The 17,949-nt window shown below is 41.8% G+C and overlaps 1 protein-coding gene across 2 annotated transcripts; it reads right to left on the minus strand.

Annotated features, from left to right (window-relative positions):
* Window positions 1-50: 50 nt before the first annotated feature.
* Window positions 51-12,160, minus strand: fgfr1b (fibroblast growth factor receptor 1b). 2 transcript variants are annotated; one of them, XM_063889918.1, is made up of 17 exons: window positions 11,994-12,160; window positions 8,200-8,321; window positions 5,527-5,628; window positions 4,957-5,129; window positions 4,662-4,785; window positions 4,378-4,568; window positions 4,106-4,250; window positions 3,526-3,716; window positions 3,239-3,372; window positions 3,040-3,161; window positions 2,824-2,934; window positions 2,436-2,626; window positions 2,147-2,269; window positions 2,003-2,073; window positions 1,524-1,661; window positions 1,282-1,387; window positions 51-962 (listed from the first exon to the last, which is right to left on the minus strand). In XM_063889918.1, the coding sequence occupies exons 2-17, from the start codon at window positions 8,297-8,299 to the stop codon at window positions 888-890; spliced, it is 2,097 nt and encodes a 698-aa protein (XP_063745988.1). In that variant the 5' UTR covers window positions 8,300-8,321; window positions 11,994-12,160; the 3' UTR covers window positions 51-887. The 2 variants fall into 2 exon arrangements, with proteins under 2 accessions (XP_063745988.1, XP_063745989.1); XM_063889919.1 differs by lacking the exon at window positions 5,527-5,628.
* Window positions 12,161-17,949: the final 5,789 nt, after the last annotated feature.

The raw sequence follows: 17,949 nt of genomic DNA on the forward strand, positions 1-17,949 counted from the left end.
TCAGACACACCAATCACTTCAGTTGTTAAAAATCACAACAAACCAGGGTGTAAATTCAAAAAGGCTTTTAATACTGTTGTTAATCAGTTATGGTACACATTCAACTCGAAGCATTTTCTGTAAATGGCAGGCTGAACTCAGCTGGATAAGTGCAATGTTGAAGTGTAACACTGGCAGACATCTTCTTTGGCAACATGTGTGGAGAATACATAAATACTGGTACAAAATAAATTAATAAAGATGCACAAAGAAATACTTCTACGAGGATAAAGGGAGACAGATGGTAGACAAGTTAAAAGTACCGAGATGTATGTATACATTTAGTCGTGTGTATAAAGCGTCTGTTTCTTGTCTTCAAAGTCTAAACTAAACATGGAGGAAGAGTGTTTACGCTGGTTACATCTAGAAAAGACTCTTGAATTAAGGCAGAATCCTAACCCCTTTATAAAACGAAGTGATATTCATGTGTTACCCTGCACTGTTTCCCACCTGTCGTATTCCCTTTGAAAGCTTATGTATTCGTAGCTTTTTAATGACTGTTTTTTAATGCTGTTTCCTCTGTCTTAATGCTTTATGAAACACGGTCCATGTCTTGTGTATTTTGTTCATTATTTTGAGTATTTCTCGCTTTACGTTTCCTTTTCCTCGTATAAATCCAGTTCTGTCTTCATCCATGGTAACAATAACAAAATAATATTTACACTATTCACACTGAGAACATTATTATTATAAACATCGTGCAGCGGCGGCGGCGGCAGCAGCAGCAGCAGCAGCAGCTCAGGCTCTTCACCCCCCATCCCTCAGTCCAGCTGGGTTTCACATCAGGACGCTGCAGTGAATCGCCTGAGAGGAAACGGGATGAAGGAAGGAAGCAATTCCCAGGACGTTCACGAGGAGCTGCAGGAGTGAGAGGAGCTGACGGAGGTGTACTGTACGAGAGGAGAGGCCAGGTCCAGGTAATCCTGCAGAGACACAACATCAGGGTTAGATTCAAAGATACCAAGAAATGGGACTTTTTTCCTTCTGACTTCTGAGAAAGTTCTAAGATTTTAAGGATATATGTCGTTTTATTTTACCTGTCCCTTTTTCCTTATTTTCCCAGAATTTTCACTTTTTTCTCAGATATGATTTTTCCCCCATAATATTTCTCATCATTTTTTTTAGCTCTCTGAATTCTGACTTTTTTCACATAATTATTTTTATTCACAATTTGAGCCGTTTTTACGTTTTATTCCACGACATGTCATACGTCCGACAATCAGCTGTTCGTGCTGTTATTACCTGGTTGGCCATGAGGGAAAGTGTTCGGTCTAAATCTTCCACCAGCTGTGAGAAAGTGGGTCTGCGAGCGGGGACGGCGTGCCAGCAGTCTCTCATCATCTGATATCTGGAAACACGCAAAATCATGGAAGGTCCTGGATTAAATACACGGTATAAAACTGGTGCATTCTCAGGTACATTTTGAATGAATAACCCCTAAAACCTCTATTTCTGTTTAAAGGAAGGGTGTCCGGTTCACTCACAGCTCCTGGGGGCAGGCGGTGGGTTTCTCCATGCGGTGTCCCTCCTTCAGCAGCTTGAAGAGCTCCTCCACCGGGACCCCGGGGTACGGAGACCCCCCGAGGGTGAAGATCTCCCACAGCAGGACCCCAAAAGACCACCTGCGGGAACAGTGCAGAAAACATTAGATATGGAGAAAAATCGATTTGATTATTATTTTATTTATCATATTACTTTATTTGGGTTGTAAAATGTTACTCTACTTATTTCTATTAATGTCGTATTTTATTATATTTCAGTTGTAAAATATTATTCCGTTTTGTTTTCATTGAATTATCTCTAATTTTATTGAACTTTTTGTATTTTATTAATTGTTTATTTTATTTCAATTTATTTGAATAATTCAGATATATCTTCATTTATTTAATTTGTATTCTATTTTTTTTAATAAATTGCTGAATATCTTTTACTATGTCTTTAACTTCTATGTGAAAACACTCACACGTCGCTCTGGTGTGTGTAGATCCGGTCGAACAAAGCTTCCGGAGCCATCCACTTCACCGGCAGACGACCCTGCAGGACATATTAACATTTAGCCTCAGAAATCCAATAACGTTTCACATCAAGAGTTTGGATTTGTCCTCACGTTGGTGGTCTTCTTGTAGTAGTCGATGTGGTGAACGTCTCGGGCCAAACCAAAGTCAGCGATCTTCATCACGTTGTCTTCGGTCACAAGAACGTTCCTCGCTGCCAGGTCTCTGTGGATACACTGAGGGGGGGGGGGGGGGGGGGGGGGGGATAAGTACATATAATTATTATTAACAATAAACTTGATCAGTTTCCACCTCATAATCTGGTGCGGAAATAAGCGTTTTACAGATTTTGCACCCATTTCAGTTTGCAGATCTTCCAGAGGACATAGACGGGATGTTTACCTTCCTGGAGGCGAGGTAGTCCATCCCTCTGGCCACCTGGTACGCAGCAGAGACCAGCTCCCGGACCTCCAGCCGGTCCATGGCCTCCTGCTGAGAGCCACTCCAGTACTCCAGGCCGGGGGGGCGGCGGGACCTCAGGACCTCCCGCAGGTTCCCCTGAGAGGCAAACTCAACCACAACGTACAGAGACCCTGAGGGAGAGGAGGAGGAAGAGGGGTTAGCATCTTTAGCATCTGTGCAGCATTTAGCGACACACACACACCCACACACCCACACACACACACACACACACACACACACACACACACACACACACACACACACACACACACACACACACACACACACACACACACACACACACACACACACACACACACACACACACCGTCCTGTGTGCACGCTCCCAGCAGGTTGATGATGTTTTTGTGTTTCCCGATCATCTTCATCATCTCCATCTCAGAGATCAGGTCGGACAGATCCTTCTCGGTGGCGTCCGCTGCACCCGGAAATAAAAACAGACATGAAAACATTTCTCTCTCATGGTTTCCTCCGTCTGCAGCTGTGTTTCCAGAGACTTGAATGGATTTAAAGAAGCTCTCACCTTTGAGCATCTTCACGGCCACTTTAGTGAGGCGGGTCGGTTTGTTCTTATCGATCCCGACCGCCTCGGCCAGAACCACCTGACCAAAACAGCCCTCCCCCAGAGGCTTCCCCAGCGTCAGTCTGAGGACACACACACATCACAGATTAGTAAAAATACTCTACGTCCTAACTTAATTTTCCATCAATTCTTCAGGTACCTGTCTCGAGGAAGCTCCCAGGCCGGGTCGTAGGGCAGCTCGTACTCCGAGACTCCGGTGAGGATAGAGTTCGCTGCGCTGGAGAGACGAGACGGACGCATCAAACACAAACCTGACGAGGAATCCACCGACACCTGGGGAGACACAATACAGAAATACTTTATTTAGCTGGGGAATTTCTGTAGGTACTGCAGGACACTTGACACTCCCTGCAGCTCTGCTCTATAATAGATGTATATTCATCAACAGAAGCAGGAAGTAAAACAGGAACTAAAGATGGTTGCTACCTGTCTCCTCAGTGGGATGCTCTTAGCTAACTTCTGGACGGCCAGCTGTTTGTGGAAGTTGTTTTTCTTCGGCGCCCAGCAGAGTCTGCAGATGACGGCGGTGGCGATGAGGATGATGATGATGAAGAAACCAAGGCAGTAGATGAAGATCTCCAGGTACGTCTGCGAGGGCAGTGGGGCGGGGGGGAGCTCTGAAGAGAAAAACCATCATCAAATCAATAGAGTTCTACGCCTTTCATTCAGTCAAAACCAGGCATCTTAAAGTTTCCTTAAGCTAGAGATTCAAGGTTGCTCTCAGGTTTATTTCAAAGTATTTAAGGCGGATTTGACAGGTTTGTCATTGTACAATTTCAAGATTTAAAGGAACATTTTGAGTGTTTTTCGAGGCTTAATTTCAACGTTTTCGAAGGTGCATTTTTATTCTTTCTCTACTTTTGTAAAAACTTCTTCTGTATTGTAATAATTATTCATTGTCAGCAATGTTGTACACTTACAGTTTAGAAAGAACACAAACACACACAAAGAAATGTTTGCACACACTCTTCAGCACATTAAATCCAAGAAGTTTCTGAGCACTGACCGTCGACGACGCTGAGCCAGGCGGAGTGATGCGACACGCCGATGGAGTTTCCTGCTAAACATGTGTATTCTCCTGAATCACTGAGACTCACGTTCCTCAGAGTCAGGACCTCCATCTCTTTATCCGTCGTGTTCAGACCCGCAGTCTGCAGGGAAACACAGGAGCATGATGGGAAACTACAATTAAATATAGGTAGAATTTGTAGCATTTCAACATACTAGTGTGTCTGTGTACTTGTTTATCTATCAGTGCGGGGACCAATCGTTTCACACCTTGAGTACGAGGACGTACGGATGTCCGTCGGGCGCCTCTCTGCTGCCGTTGATGGTGATGTGTTTGAGCCACTGGATGTGAGGCTGCGGGTCGCTGAACACACGGCACACGAACGCCACGTCTCGACCCACGACCGCCGTCTGATTGGCCGGGAGACCAGCCTGCAGGATGGGTCTGTGAGGAGAACGCTCTGAAAGTAAAAGGAGAAATAAATAAACAAGTTAAAAGGGGTCTACATTAATATTACCCAGACTCTCCTGGGTGTTAATGTAGGTCTCCTTACCGACTACATCCAGCAGGTACGTGTGTTTGATGCTCCCGTGTTCGTTCTCCACCACACAGGTGTAGTTCCCCTTATCAGACGGCACCACCGACTCCATTATTAGAGTCCACATGTGGTCTCTGATCTGAAAAATAAAGACATAAATAAGATCCATAAGATACTGCCTCATTTGCATATTCATTATAAAATCTCTTAAAACCTGTAATGTAAAAAAGTTATGTCTTGATGTCAGTAATGAACTGGAGAAGTTTCAACACAATATCTGTTAGTTTTATTACCCCCCCCCCCCCCTTACCTTGTAGCCTCCGATCCGTTGGTCCTTTCTGAACACTTTCCCGTTCTTGAACCAGCGCAGCGTGGGAACCGGGTTTCCGGTGGCCTGGCAGCGAAACTTCACCGTCCTGCTGGCGGGAACGGCGTGAAGCTGCTTCTCCATTTTGTCCGGCATCTCCCACTGCGGCGCTAACGCTAACGGGGAAACACAGCGGGGTAAACATCAGGACCATGGTTCATTTCTTTAAAAAACGAAACAAATCAGCAGAAAGAGAAAGCAAGACGTACAGTTTGAGAAGAATGGAATTAGCATTTTGACCATTCTTCATGTGCAATTAATAATGGTTTATGAGTTAGTTATATAGCATTAATGCTCAAAACCCGCTAAATAGAAGCTGGTTATATCCTGCATAAATAAAGGAGTCCAAGTATAGTTCATTTATCCAAACGTGAGCATTTATTAAAGGCCAAATTGCCCCGAGGAATAAGCAATTTGCTAAGTTTATGGCAATCTTTGTCTTCAGATGTCTTATTTTGCTAAAGATATTCACTTTACAATAATTTAAAACGAGACGGAAAGTTCGAGTCTTACTTTGGAGCTTCTCGTTGCTCGTTGACAGCTCATTGGACAGTTTGTTTTCCTCTGAGGAGGATTCATCGTCTTCTTCGTCTTCGGACGACTTTACTGCGTCGGCTACAGCAAGAAGGATAAATGTTTAAAAGCTGCTCACAAAACGTTGCTAGTGTGTGTTTGTATTTGTTTAACCATCTTTATGGGGCCCAATGTATTACATTTTCATGCGAGGACCATTTTGAAAAGTAAGACATTTTTGAGAATTTTTCTTGCAATCAGACTATTTCAAACCCTCAGAATTAGTACTTTGGCATGTCCCATTATGTTTACACATCTAATTAAGGTTTGACCATCATTCTTTAACAACACTTTCAAAGTATGCATACCAGTTTGAGTTTTTACCAGCTGTGTTACTTATAATCATACATTTACTCTTCTTTGCTTCTACTGGTTCACCCAAAATCGTTTCAGACAGAGGGTGAAAAACGGTGCTGCAGCTCAGGCAGTATGAGAAACATAAAGAGCTTATTGAACATTAAAGCATGGAGACATGTCCCAGGAGAGACACTCAAAACAACCTGAATATGAGCAGAACCTGGTCCCTTTAACCTTTTCAGAATGTAACTCTATGACTAAGAAAAGAAGTCAGCCTCCTTTCAGCAAAAACACAACAAAAACACACCCCTCCCCCGCTGTAATTCTGTGTTTCTGGTGAAGGTAAACACAGAAAAAGAGCCCAGAGAGACAAGGTTATGAAGCTGGATCTCTGGGAAACCTTCTGTTGTGGCGCTGAGAATACAGATTATGGTTAAAAAGTGCAGCTTCTGCTCAACAAATCAAACAGTTTATAAAAAGCAGCGTTAGACAGGGCCGGGTTCACTGCACTTACAGGAACATTTAAACCACTTTTTTGGGGTTTCTAAACACTTAATTTTGAGAGAATAAGGGTGAAATTGAAAGCAGGTTGTGTTTATGGAGAAACCGCAGAAAAAAAAGAGGCTAAATTTGATGTTCCTGACTGAGAAGAAAACAAGAATTTACAGGCGCCAAAAACAACAGAATCACAGAGACTCGCAGTCAGCTGCAGACCAGATGGTTGGCACAAAACACACACACACACACACACACACACACACACACACACGGTATATGCATGCACACACACACTTGCAGGACACGCTGAATAAATAGGAACAGTTTTAATAACCTCTCTTCTAAACATCGTAGGAGGTTCCCTTAGTCTCTTTCTGGAGCATTACTTTAATAAGTCATCTTAGTGGTTGCTTTATTTCTAAATCCTGCTTACGCACATTTATAATAACACTGCTGTGATGACAAGAAGACTAAATATCCATAAACAGCTAACTTGAAAAGTGTTTTTATAAAGGGAACATTTCAGAAAATGTCATTTTTAGCCTCTCAAATGTGGATTTCTCCCCAGCGTTTTCATATTTTGTGTCCCTGAATGTCATATTGGAGTTAATATAATTGGATTTCTGACTGAAAGACACACACACACACACACACACACACACACACACACACACACACACACACACACACACACACACACACACACACACACACACACACACACACACACACACACACACACACACACACACACACACACACACACACACACACACACACACACACACACACCTGAACCACAGGAAAACCTGCAGCATGGAGTGTTTTCTCCCAGCATGCATCACGTGTTTCTCCGGAATAATAACAGCTAAAATTTGTTTCATTTGATTCTTCATTTCTTCCAGATTATGCATATTTTTTTATAAAGCTTCAAAAACCTTCTTTGAAAACAGATTTAAGGATAAAAGTCAGTTTTTAGCCTCTAAAATATTGAAGTACTCCCCCACACACACTGAGAGACAGAGGTTGAATGCTTTCTAAAACGGTGTGTCTGTTACCATGAACACTGTGTTCCTGTGTTAATCTCTACACAACACACACACACACACACACACACACACACACACACACACACACACACACACACACACACACACACACACACACACACACACACACACACACACACACACACACACACACACACACACACACACACACACACACACACACACACACACACACACACACACGCACACACACACACACCGTAACTACCAGCCTCAGTTACACCAGGAGTAAAAATCTCCCTAACTGGTTTCAGATGCGGCAAAAACCAAAACCAGCCAAAAAAACAGAAGAAAAGTGAGAGTAATTTTTCCTGTTTAAGAAATTGTCTCATTGGAAAGTTTTATTAGCTTTTATGTAATACACACACGTTTAAACCAGAGACGGCAGCAGGGAACACACACACCAGTGAACACAGGCTTCACTGGCAGCATGACAGAAGCATATTGATATTCTGTGTCTCTCCTGGGACATGTCTCCATGCTTTAATGTTCAGAAAGCTCTTTATGTTTCTCAGACTGCCTCTGCTGCAGCACCTCTTTTCACCCTCTGTCTAAAACCAGAGCCCAGTCTGCTCTGATTGGTTAGCTGGCCGGCCTGCTTAGAGATGTCCCGCCCCTTAGCCTATCACGTACATGCACAAAAACCTATAGAACACAATACAGGGAAGGGAAAACAACCAAGTAACATGAACTTCTAGATGTGATTCCCTGCTGAAAAACGCTGGTGCTGCCTTCAGGTGCGTGTTACCTGTGTCGGTGTCCTCGTTGGTCGGTCTGCTCTCTGTGTTTGGAGTCTTCATCAGCAGCAGGAGAAGCAGGAGTAAGGAGAAGCAGCGAGACGAAGACATGGCGTCTTCACAGCAAGTAACACTGCAGACACACAGAGACACAACGTTAGAAACTCACAGCAGGATCTCCGCTGTAAACACACACACACACACACACACACACACACACACACACATATATAGACAAACACATGGTTCTGAACCACAGGAAAACCTGCAGCATGGATATGGAGTGTTTTCTCCCAGCATGCATCACACCTGTGCAGCTGTTTCTCACCCAGAGTGTGAAGACACCACTAGAGATAACCTGTCAACACTAAATATCTGTCAGGTGTTAGACTAAACACACACACACACACACACACACACACACACACCATTTGCCTGTGTCAGCATGCAGGTGTGATCGCTCATCTGCTAAACACATTAGATGCTATGGGAGGAAGAAACACTCTAAAAATATGAGTGAAAATGTTGTTGTTACACAATCACACAACTGATGCTGCACTATTTTACAGAGCAACTATTCAGCTGAATGTTTCCTTAGTTTAATGACTTTACATCCTGCGTTCACTGTTCCTAGAGTCACAGTGAACGATTAAATACACAAAAATGCAGCTTATATTTACATTAAAGAAGCGGGATACAGAAGATTTGGGCAATTTTTGCATTAAATTAACTAGAGGCAGCAGCATGGAATAAATCAGGAATAAATCTGAAGAAAAAATAAATATTTTTAAATAAATTGGAAACAAAAATAAGTCACAAAATATCTCCTGCCTGTCATCTTCGTTTATCATATTCAAGTGAATACTTTGGGCTTTTGGACTGACTGCAAAGAGATTTAAAGGACTTTAAACAACCAGGATGGACATGTTTCCCCTTTTCTGGTAATTTATACATTAAACTAAAGCTACTGTGACATCAATCTGTCTACAATCCTGCAGAACACAATTTAAAGCAGAGTTACTTTCAGCCTGGCTGCAGGGAAGACAATCACTGAAGCGGTGTCAGATGACAGCGAATGCATCGTCAACATAAAACAGAGTGAGTCATCACTGAGAACTTCACGTGTGCAGCATGTGTGTGTAGAGCGGATTTATGGACACATAATTAATACATCACACACATGTGGAGAACACACTCGCTTTAATTAGACCTGACAAGAGTTCACTCAACATCAGCAGCAGAGGACTCTTTAAAGTAGAGACTCTACATACTGATATACACCTGAACATCAGCAGCAGAGGACTCTTTAAAGTAGAGACACTACATACTGATATACACCTGAACATCAGCAGGAGAGGACTCTTTAAAGTAGAGACTCTACATACTGATATACACCTGAACATCAGCAGGAGAGGACTCTTTAAAGTAGAGACACTACATACTGATATACACCTGAACATCAGCAGGAGAGGACTCTTTAAAGTAGAGACTCTACATACTGATATACACCTGAACATCAGCAGGAGAGGACTCTTTAAAGTAGAGACACTACATACTGATATACACCTGAACATCAGCAGGAGAGGACTCTTTAAAGTAGAGACTCTACATACTGATATACACCTGAACATCAGCAGGAGAGGACTCTTTAAAGTAGAGACACTACATACTGATATACACCTGAACATCAGCAGGAGAGGACTCTTTAAAGTAGAGACACTACATACTGATATACACCTGAACATCAGCAGGAGAGGACTCTTTAAAGTAGAGACACTACATACTGATATACACCTGAACATCAGCAGGAGAGGACTCTTTAAAGTAGAGACTCTACATACTGATATACACCTGAACATCAGCAGGAGAGGACTCTTTAAAGTAGAGATGCTACATACTGATATACACCTGAACATCAGCAGGAGAGGACTCTTTAAAGTAGAGACACTACATACTGATATACACCTGAACATCAGCAGGAGAGGACTCTTTAAAGTAGAGACTCTACATACTGATATACACCTGAACATCAGCAGGAGAGGACTCTTTAAAGTAGAGACTCTACATACTGATATACACCTGAACATCAGCAGGAGAGGACTCTTTAAAGTAGAGACACTACATACTGATATACACCTGAACATCAGCAGGAGAGGACTCTTTAAAGTAGAGACACTACATACTGATATACACCTGAACATCAGCAGGAGAGGACTCTTTAAAGTAGAGACACTACATACTGATATACACCTGAACATCAGCAGGAGAGGACTCTTTAAAGTAGAGACTCTACATACTGATATACACCTGAACATCAGCAGGAGAGGACTCTTTAAAGTAGAGACGGCAGATTTTTTTATAACTTCTCCCCTCCTGTTTATCCTTCCTTGAAACCTCACCTATACTTCAGATTCTGCGGCAGGACGACAGTCTGCAGACTGTCATCATAACACACACGCACGCACAGCACACGCACGCACACGCACGCACACGCACACACACACCACACACACACACACACCCCTGATGCCTAATGTCCATCAGAGCTGGTAGAATTTGGATTCGCTGTGCAGTCGTATTGTTTGCACAGATTTTGAATCCTGGCTATTGAGTGTTGAAGTGAGTCAGTTCTCCTCCTGATGACTCATCAGATGAATATGAAATCACTGCGACAGAAACCAGAATTTATAAAGTCTTCTTAACTTCACTGCTGCCCAAGAGTGTCTTAAATCTGATCAGAGTCTGAAGTGAAACTGCCTGACTCCTTTCTGCATCATAAAGCTTCACTTTTGATGCTTAAACTACATAGAGGACTTGTGTACTTTCACCCAAACAACAACTTTAATTCAATACTTTTACAAAGTATTTTACATGACATGGGACTATCTTATGAAATATGATGACATGACACATTGTCTGCAAGATTACATTTAGCTAACACTACAGACTTTTACCAAAACAATGCAGCGCATTTTTTATGGTGTGGAATTCATTTCACACAGAAAACCATCTTCACTTCTAACATGGGACGTTTCCTGCAGTGTGTGGCTTTGAATGCTTTCATGCCTTTTATCGAAATATTAAACTGCCAACCTCAGAGATTTTGTGCATGTTGCTTTATCGGTCAGATTTCACACAAGTGTTTGTTCAAATTCAGATTTTTGGGGGAAACTTTCAGAATTCCCTCTTTTTTCCGTGACTAAAATAAAGAAATCTCAGATGTGACCCTAATCCTCTTCCGTAGACTTTTCCCAAACAAAGCAGGACTAGTTTACGGTGCTCAAAGTCTAAACAAAACACATTTCTTCTTTTTCTTTGGATAAGTTACTTATAAACCTGCACCAGACAAAGCAGGGCCTTTCTTTCAGCCACTGAATCAAGTCAACAGTCGTAACGAGAAGAAGTCGCGAATTTTCACAGTTTTTCAGAGTCTAAGTACTTGCTCTACATCTGGAAAACACACACACACACACACACACACACACACACACACACACACACACACACACACACACACACACACACACACACACACACACACACACACACGGGTCGCCATGCAGAGAAAGCACACACCAACAAAGAAGTTTGCGGATAAAAATCACATTTTACCGAGTTTTTACCGGAGTGTGTGTGTGTGTATATCCGAGCTGCAGAATCAAAGGTTAATCCGGATTCATTCTCATAAATGTGTGTTTGATCATTATTCAGTGTGTGTGTGAGAGAGAGAGAGAGAGAGAGAGAAAACAGAGCAATAAAGACGTTTCCAGACAAACCATACTGCAGGAAAAGTCCCATTATTTACCTTTTAGATCCGAGTTGCAGAAACTCAGGTTGTTTCCGGATTAATCCTCATTAGTGTGTGTTTCTGTTAATGATCCAGTGTGAGTGTGTGTGAGTGTGTGTGTGTGAGAGGAGAGAAAACGTGGGAAAGCTGGGCTCATTGTCGGGATGTTTCTCGGTGTTCAGTCCGGGAGGAGCACCGCCTTCAGGGGGAGTTTCCTTTTGCTCACACACACACACACACACACACACACACACACACACACACACACACACACACACGCACACGCACACGCATGCACGCACGCACACACACACACACACACACACACACGCTCCCCCCTCCACTCCATTAACGCCCCGGTGCCATGTATTCATTGACTCCATTTTCCGAGTGTGTTGCAATGCAGCATGTGTGTGTGTGTGTGTGTGTGTGTGTGTGTGTGTGTGTGTGTGTGTGTGTGTGTGTGTGTGTGTGTGTGTGTGGAGGAGGGGTTTCCTTTTTAAATTCCTGCTGTGCATGATCCGAGCCGCAGTTTAACTTCATCTGTTTACATTTTGCTCAGGTTACATGTTACTGCTGGAAGAACACAAAAAAGTCTCACTGAAAAAGTTTCTTCAGCTCAAAGTAAAACCAGGACAAAACACAGAAATGTGACTTTCTAACAATATATATATTTTCCTTTGATTGGAAGCCGATTTCCTTAAAGTACGGAAGCCTTAAAGGGCCTATCACGTACAGTTGATCTTGAGGAAACAACGTTAATGTATAATCACAGGAAAATATGACCCTTCAGGGCCTCCGTACTCCTGCAGTAATTATTACAGCGCTGGAGGAGAAGGTTTCTGAAAGTCTCTGCGTCACGTTCCAGTGATCATAATCAGCTGTTTATACTAACACACACACACACACACACACACACACACACACACACACACACACACACACACACACACACACACACACACACACACACACACACAGACTCCATTGTGGATTCATTGGCATAATGTGTGTTTGAGAGTCTCTGTCTGAGAACAATGAGTACAGAGAGAGTACTGTGTGATACTGTCATGTATACTGTATGTACAAATACTGCTTACATGTCATTCAGTACGGATACTACTGTACTCTACATGCAGTACAAGTACAAATACTGCTAACATGTCATACATTCAGTACAAATACTACTGCTAAAGTCGTATACATGCAGTACAAGTACCAATTCCAGTTCATGTACAAATACCACTTAATAAGACTTGTTCATGCAGGTAAAGTACAAACTGCTAAAGGTTTTCACACCCTTAGATATCTTTTCTAAAGTACTGTACTAAATAGAAATAGAAGGTACTTTTATTTCCATTTTATAATACGTTATACTCTACTCTTGCATTACTTACAATACCTGTCAGAGTATTACTATTCTATTCTATTTGTGATTAAATATAAATAAAGATAATGAGCACAGAGAATTTATTGTGTGATACTTCTGTTAAGCTTAATACATGCAATACATGTACAAATACTGCTATATTACTCTGAACATATCACAAAAACTCTTTCATTTTTCGCCGCAGGTAAAGATAGAGTTCACTTTCAATACTTTTTAAACTACCAGGTATCTTAATCCATAACACTACTAACATATTCTATATTTCTAATTCAATATATGAACCTGCAATATTTGCAAAAAGTCATGCAAAGGAGAAAAAAGTGTAATATTTGCCTCCAATTCTACGTAGCATGCATTTCCATCACATTAAAAAAGCACTTTATATTCTGTCAAGAAGAATATCACGAACACACAGTCGCCTTTGTTCTTATCGAGCTTTACATCCAGTATAAAAGTGACTTTAAAACATAAACAGGAGGAAATCATCTCTTTTTGAACGTCTTTATCTGGCTATAAACACTCTGCTGATGGATGATGTGAGGGAAACACAGACGCTATACTTCCTGTTTCCTCAATCAGGCTTCAGAGGCATTCATCAGTGCTTATATATAAATAAACACACTGTATATTTATACATACATTGTCTGTGTACATGAGGCGGTGTCTAATCTGGGTTTAAAGTAAACAGGACACAAAGTACAAAGTGTTCTGGGTACGCTTTACTGCAGGAAAAGTGGAAGAAATCTGTGAAAAATACCATTTATTTTGTAGTATTTCTGCCTTTTATTTGACTGTTTCTACCTCACTTTTGTCCTCCTTTACTTTTGTGCTCTTATTTTAATACCCTCTCCCTCCTGTGAACTCTTTGTCTCTCTTGGAGTGTGAAGCAGAGACCTGAGGAGCACTTGTCCTGCTGCAGGATTCAGGTTCTCAGTCTTGGTTCTCTGTCTTGGTTTTGGTGAGCAGGAATGTCTCTGCTGGTTTTTTATTGGTCGCCTGGCACATCCAGCCTGGCTGTGGTGAGTCTGGGTTTGGCTACAGGTCTGGGTTTGTTCTCCAGGTCTGGGTGGGTCCAGACTCTGTGGTTAAAGGACATCTGCTCTCAAAGGGAGCGTCCAAAGAATAATGCTCATCGCCTCACAGTCATGCAGACATACATGAAGCAATGCTGCAAAATAAACCAGCGTTTCTATCACAATCATGGTGGCAAATCATCGAAAGATAGTCAAATAACCAGGTTAAATGAACACTGGCTTCTTCTGTACCTTTGCAGTTTGTTTATATAACTTTATTTGGGTAATTTATTCATGTGAAATATGTTTCATTACTCCAGATTTAGATGAAACCCTGTCAGAGCTGCTGCTGACCGTCCTGCAGGCGTCCTGAGGTTCAGCAGGAGGAGAGACTGTCATTTACAGGAGATGTTCCTCTGTAATGACAGAGCGCTGCTGCAGGGAGTGTGTGTGTGTGTGTGTGTGTGAGAGAGAGAGTGAGAGAGAGAGAGAGAGAGAGAGAGAGAGAGAGAGAGAGAGAGAGAGAGAGAGAGAGAGGGTATGTATTTACTGAAGAGCATTAAATCCAGAAGAGAGAGTTGTATCCCTGCAGAGTGATATATAACTCTGTGTGTGGCCTCTGGCTGTACGTCTGTAATTCAACTGAGTGTGTGTGTGTGTGTGTGTGTGTGTGTGTGTGTGTGTGTGTGTGTGTGTGTGTGTGTGTATGTGTGTGTGTGTGTGTGTGTGTGTGTGTGTGTGTGTGTGTTTGGCTCTTTCTAAGAGTTTGGATGAGGTCAGGGAGGCTGCAGATTGTTTTGGAGCTCTTGGTGGAGCGTGTTCCCTTCATGCAGTCAAAGTACCAGCACTGAGATCCCGTGTTGAGCAATACAACTATATTTTAAAATTCTAAAATAAAAATAAAACGAAAGTTGTACAAAGTAATGGATAATGGAGTAATAAATGGAACCAAAGTGGAAATTTAAAAGAGTGTTTAAAATCTATAAAGGTCAATAAAGGAGTCGCTGATGTGCTTTTTTAATCTGGAAAAATAAATCCATTAAAGATTAAATCTCTAAAAACTTTCGCTGCACACAAAGTCTTTCCTCAATTAATAAGCACTGTCAGCTTCAAGTTCGAAGAGTAAAAGTACTATGCTTCCTTCCGTGTGAGAATGGTGAGATATTATGAAATGGGAAAATGTAGTATTTTCCAGCACTGAGGGCGACTGAATCATAATGCAGCTCAGAGAGAATTAAAAACACACGCAGGAAATAATTCCTCAGGATTCAGAGTCTGTAACGTGTCTGAACTCAACGACAGGCTTACGCTTAGATCCTTAAAAGTCAAACACACACACACACACACACACACACACACACACACACACACACACACACACACACACACACACACACCCTCGGCTCTCCATAAAAGAAAGAGTTTGAGACAGACGCACCACAAAGTCAGGAATGTGGAGTTTACATGGGCAGCTTTATTTGGCCTGAAGAAAATGTTCCCTCATTGAGAGAAAGCCACATCCCACACACACACACACACACACACACACACACACACACACACGCACACACACACACACACACACACACACACACACACACACACACACACACACACACACACACACGCACACACGCACGCACACACACACACACACACACACACACACACACACACACACACACACACACACACACGCCCATCCACACCCACTCCCACCCACATAAAGACCATAGCTGCAGGAACTCCCCCTCACAGAGTGAACGTGCTCCATCTGTTATTAACATTCAGCGTTCGAGTGTCTCCACAGGGCCGAGCAGAGAGCATGCTGGGAGTTTTGTGAGTCTGCAGGTACATCGCTATCAGTCTGAAGCAGAGTCGTGTTATTTATAGATAACACAGATAATAAAGAGTGCTTGGATTTATGACGGTGGATCTGTGTGGTTCATCTGCATGTTAGCAGCTATGAGATAAACGGGTTTCCAGGCAGGAATAAAGCTTTCTTCAGTTTATTCCAATATAAATGAAGCACAATGAATACAATACTTTACCTATTCTCTCATTCGGTTGCTTTTTTGGTAAAAAACACAAACATAGATCCTTTCTGGTACACAATCTGACCTCCACCTGTTTCCAATGAACACTAAAAAAAAGCTGCCTTCAAAATAAAAGCATCAACTCCTTTAATAAACTCAAACTGATTACACTAAATAATGACATATATTGAATTAATATAACAATAGCTCCAACACATATTTTAGTCCTGTTCCTGTAGTACAATTGATTTTGGTGTTCCACAGGGATCAGTCTCTGGACCTATAGAAATGGGCAAAACCTCTATGCAGACGATACACTACTCTATCTTCCTGAGTGAAACTACAGAAGTCATTGTCAGAAATGTACAGAGGTGGTAGAAGTACTCAGATCTTGTATTTGAGTAAAAGTAGAAGTACTCAGACCTTGATTTATATTTGACATCATTAATCCAAATCTGCCTAGCAACTAAAGGTATTAAGTAAATGAAGTTGAGTAAAAGTACAACATTTACCTCTGAATTGCTTTGGAGTACACAGTACCTCAAAGTTTTACATAAGAACAGCAATTGAGTAAATGTATTTCATTACAATGCATATTTCTACATGTTAGCATATGAAATAAATGAGTTTACATGTAAAGTAGCATGTAATAAAACGAAAACCTTAACTTCAAAATGTTTTAAGTGTGTTGTTCTATACTGTATATACCTTTTGTGTATTTAACCTGCAAATGTACGCTGTCTTTGAGGATCTCAAAAGCGCTCCATGAATAAAATGTATTATTATTTTATATTGAGAGACTGGGAGCCCATACAGCCGAACAGTTATGGACATTTCTGACCCTGGTTGTATATTTTTCTGGTTTGAAACGTCCTATAGAAAGACCCTCTTCCCCCCCGCCTCAACATAAACACTTCCACACCACAGTGTGCATTTTATTCTGACCAAACGTGAAGTGAAGCAAGTTTCCTTTCCTGTTGAAAATACACCCACCCGCTTCCTAAAGTGAGGAAAGCGTGGGGCAGCGTCGGCACAGCTGACACTGTTTCATTAAAAACTGTTTTGCATTCAGAGAAATAAATAAGTACTTTTATTTAAGTTAAGGATCTGAACTGGTGACAGAAATATGTAAAGGAACATATCGGATATAGTCAGAGGTGGGAAGTACCTAAGTACGTTAACTCAAGTACTGTCCTGAAGTACAATTCGAAGTACAAGATCTGAGTACTTCTACTTTTACTCAAGTACAAGATCTGAGTACTCCACCTCCATCTTCAGATTAAACACAGTTCTGTGATTGGACTCTGGTGTTGTTCCTCAACAGAGCCACAAACCACCAATCAAGAACCTCCACCCACAGCCTCATCACCCTGCAGGAAGCACACCACAATACACAGATCAGGTCCCGTGTTTACACTCCTGCAGGAATGCATTTGTACATAAAGAAACCGAAGAAGAAGAAGAAGAAGAAGAAGACGAAGACGAAGAAGAAGAAGAAGAAGAAGAAGAAGAAGCTAAATCACTCAAATGCAAAC

The sequence above is a fragment of the Eleginops maclovinus genome, chromosome 8, assembly GCF_036324505.1.
Source record: "Eleginops maclovinus isolate JMC-PN-2008 ecotype Puerto Natales chromosome 8, JC_Emac_rtc_rv5, whole genome shotgun sequence".
NCBI lineage: Eukaryota > Metazoa > Chordata > Actinopteri > Perciformes > Eleginopidae > Eleginops > Eleginops maclovinus.

Excerpts from the sequence above, each read along its gene's own strand:
- fgfr1b (XM_063889918.1), bottom strand. The coding sequence starts at position 8,299 with ATGTCTTCGTCTCGCTGCTTCTCCTTACTCCTGCTTCTCCTGCTGCTG. Across the intron at positions 5,629-8,199 it reads CAACGAGGACACCGACACAG|CCGACGCAGTAAAGTCGTCC; the intron begins GTAACACGCACC and ends TTCTTGCTGTAG. Across the intron at positions 2,270-2,435 it reads ACTACCTCGCCTCCAGGAAG|TGTATCCACAGAGACCTGGC; the intron begins GTAAACATCCCG and ends CCCCCCCCTCAG.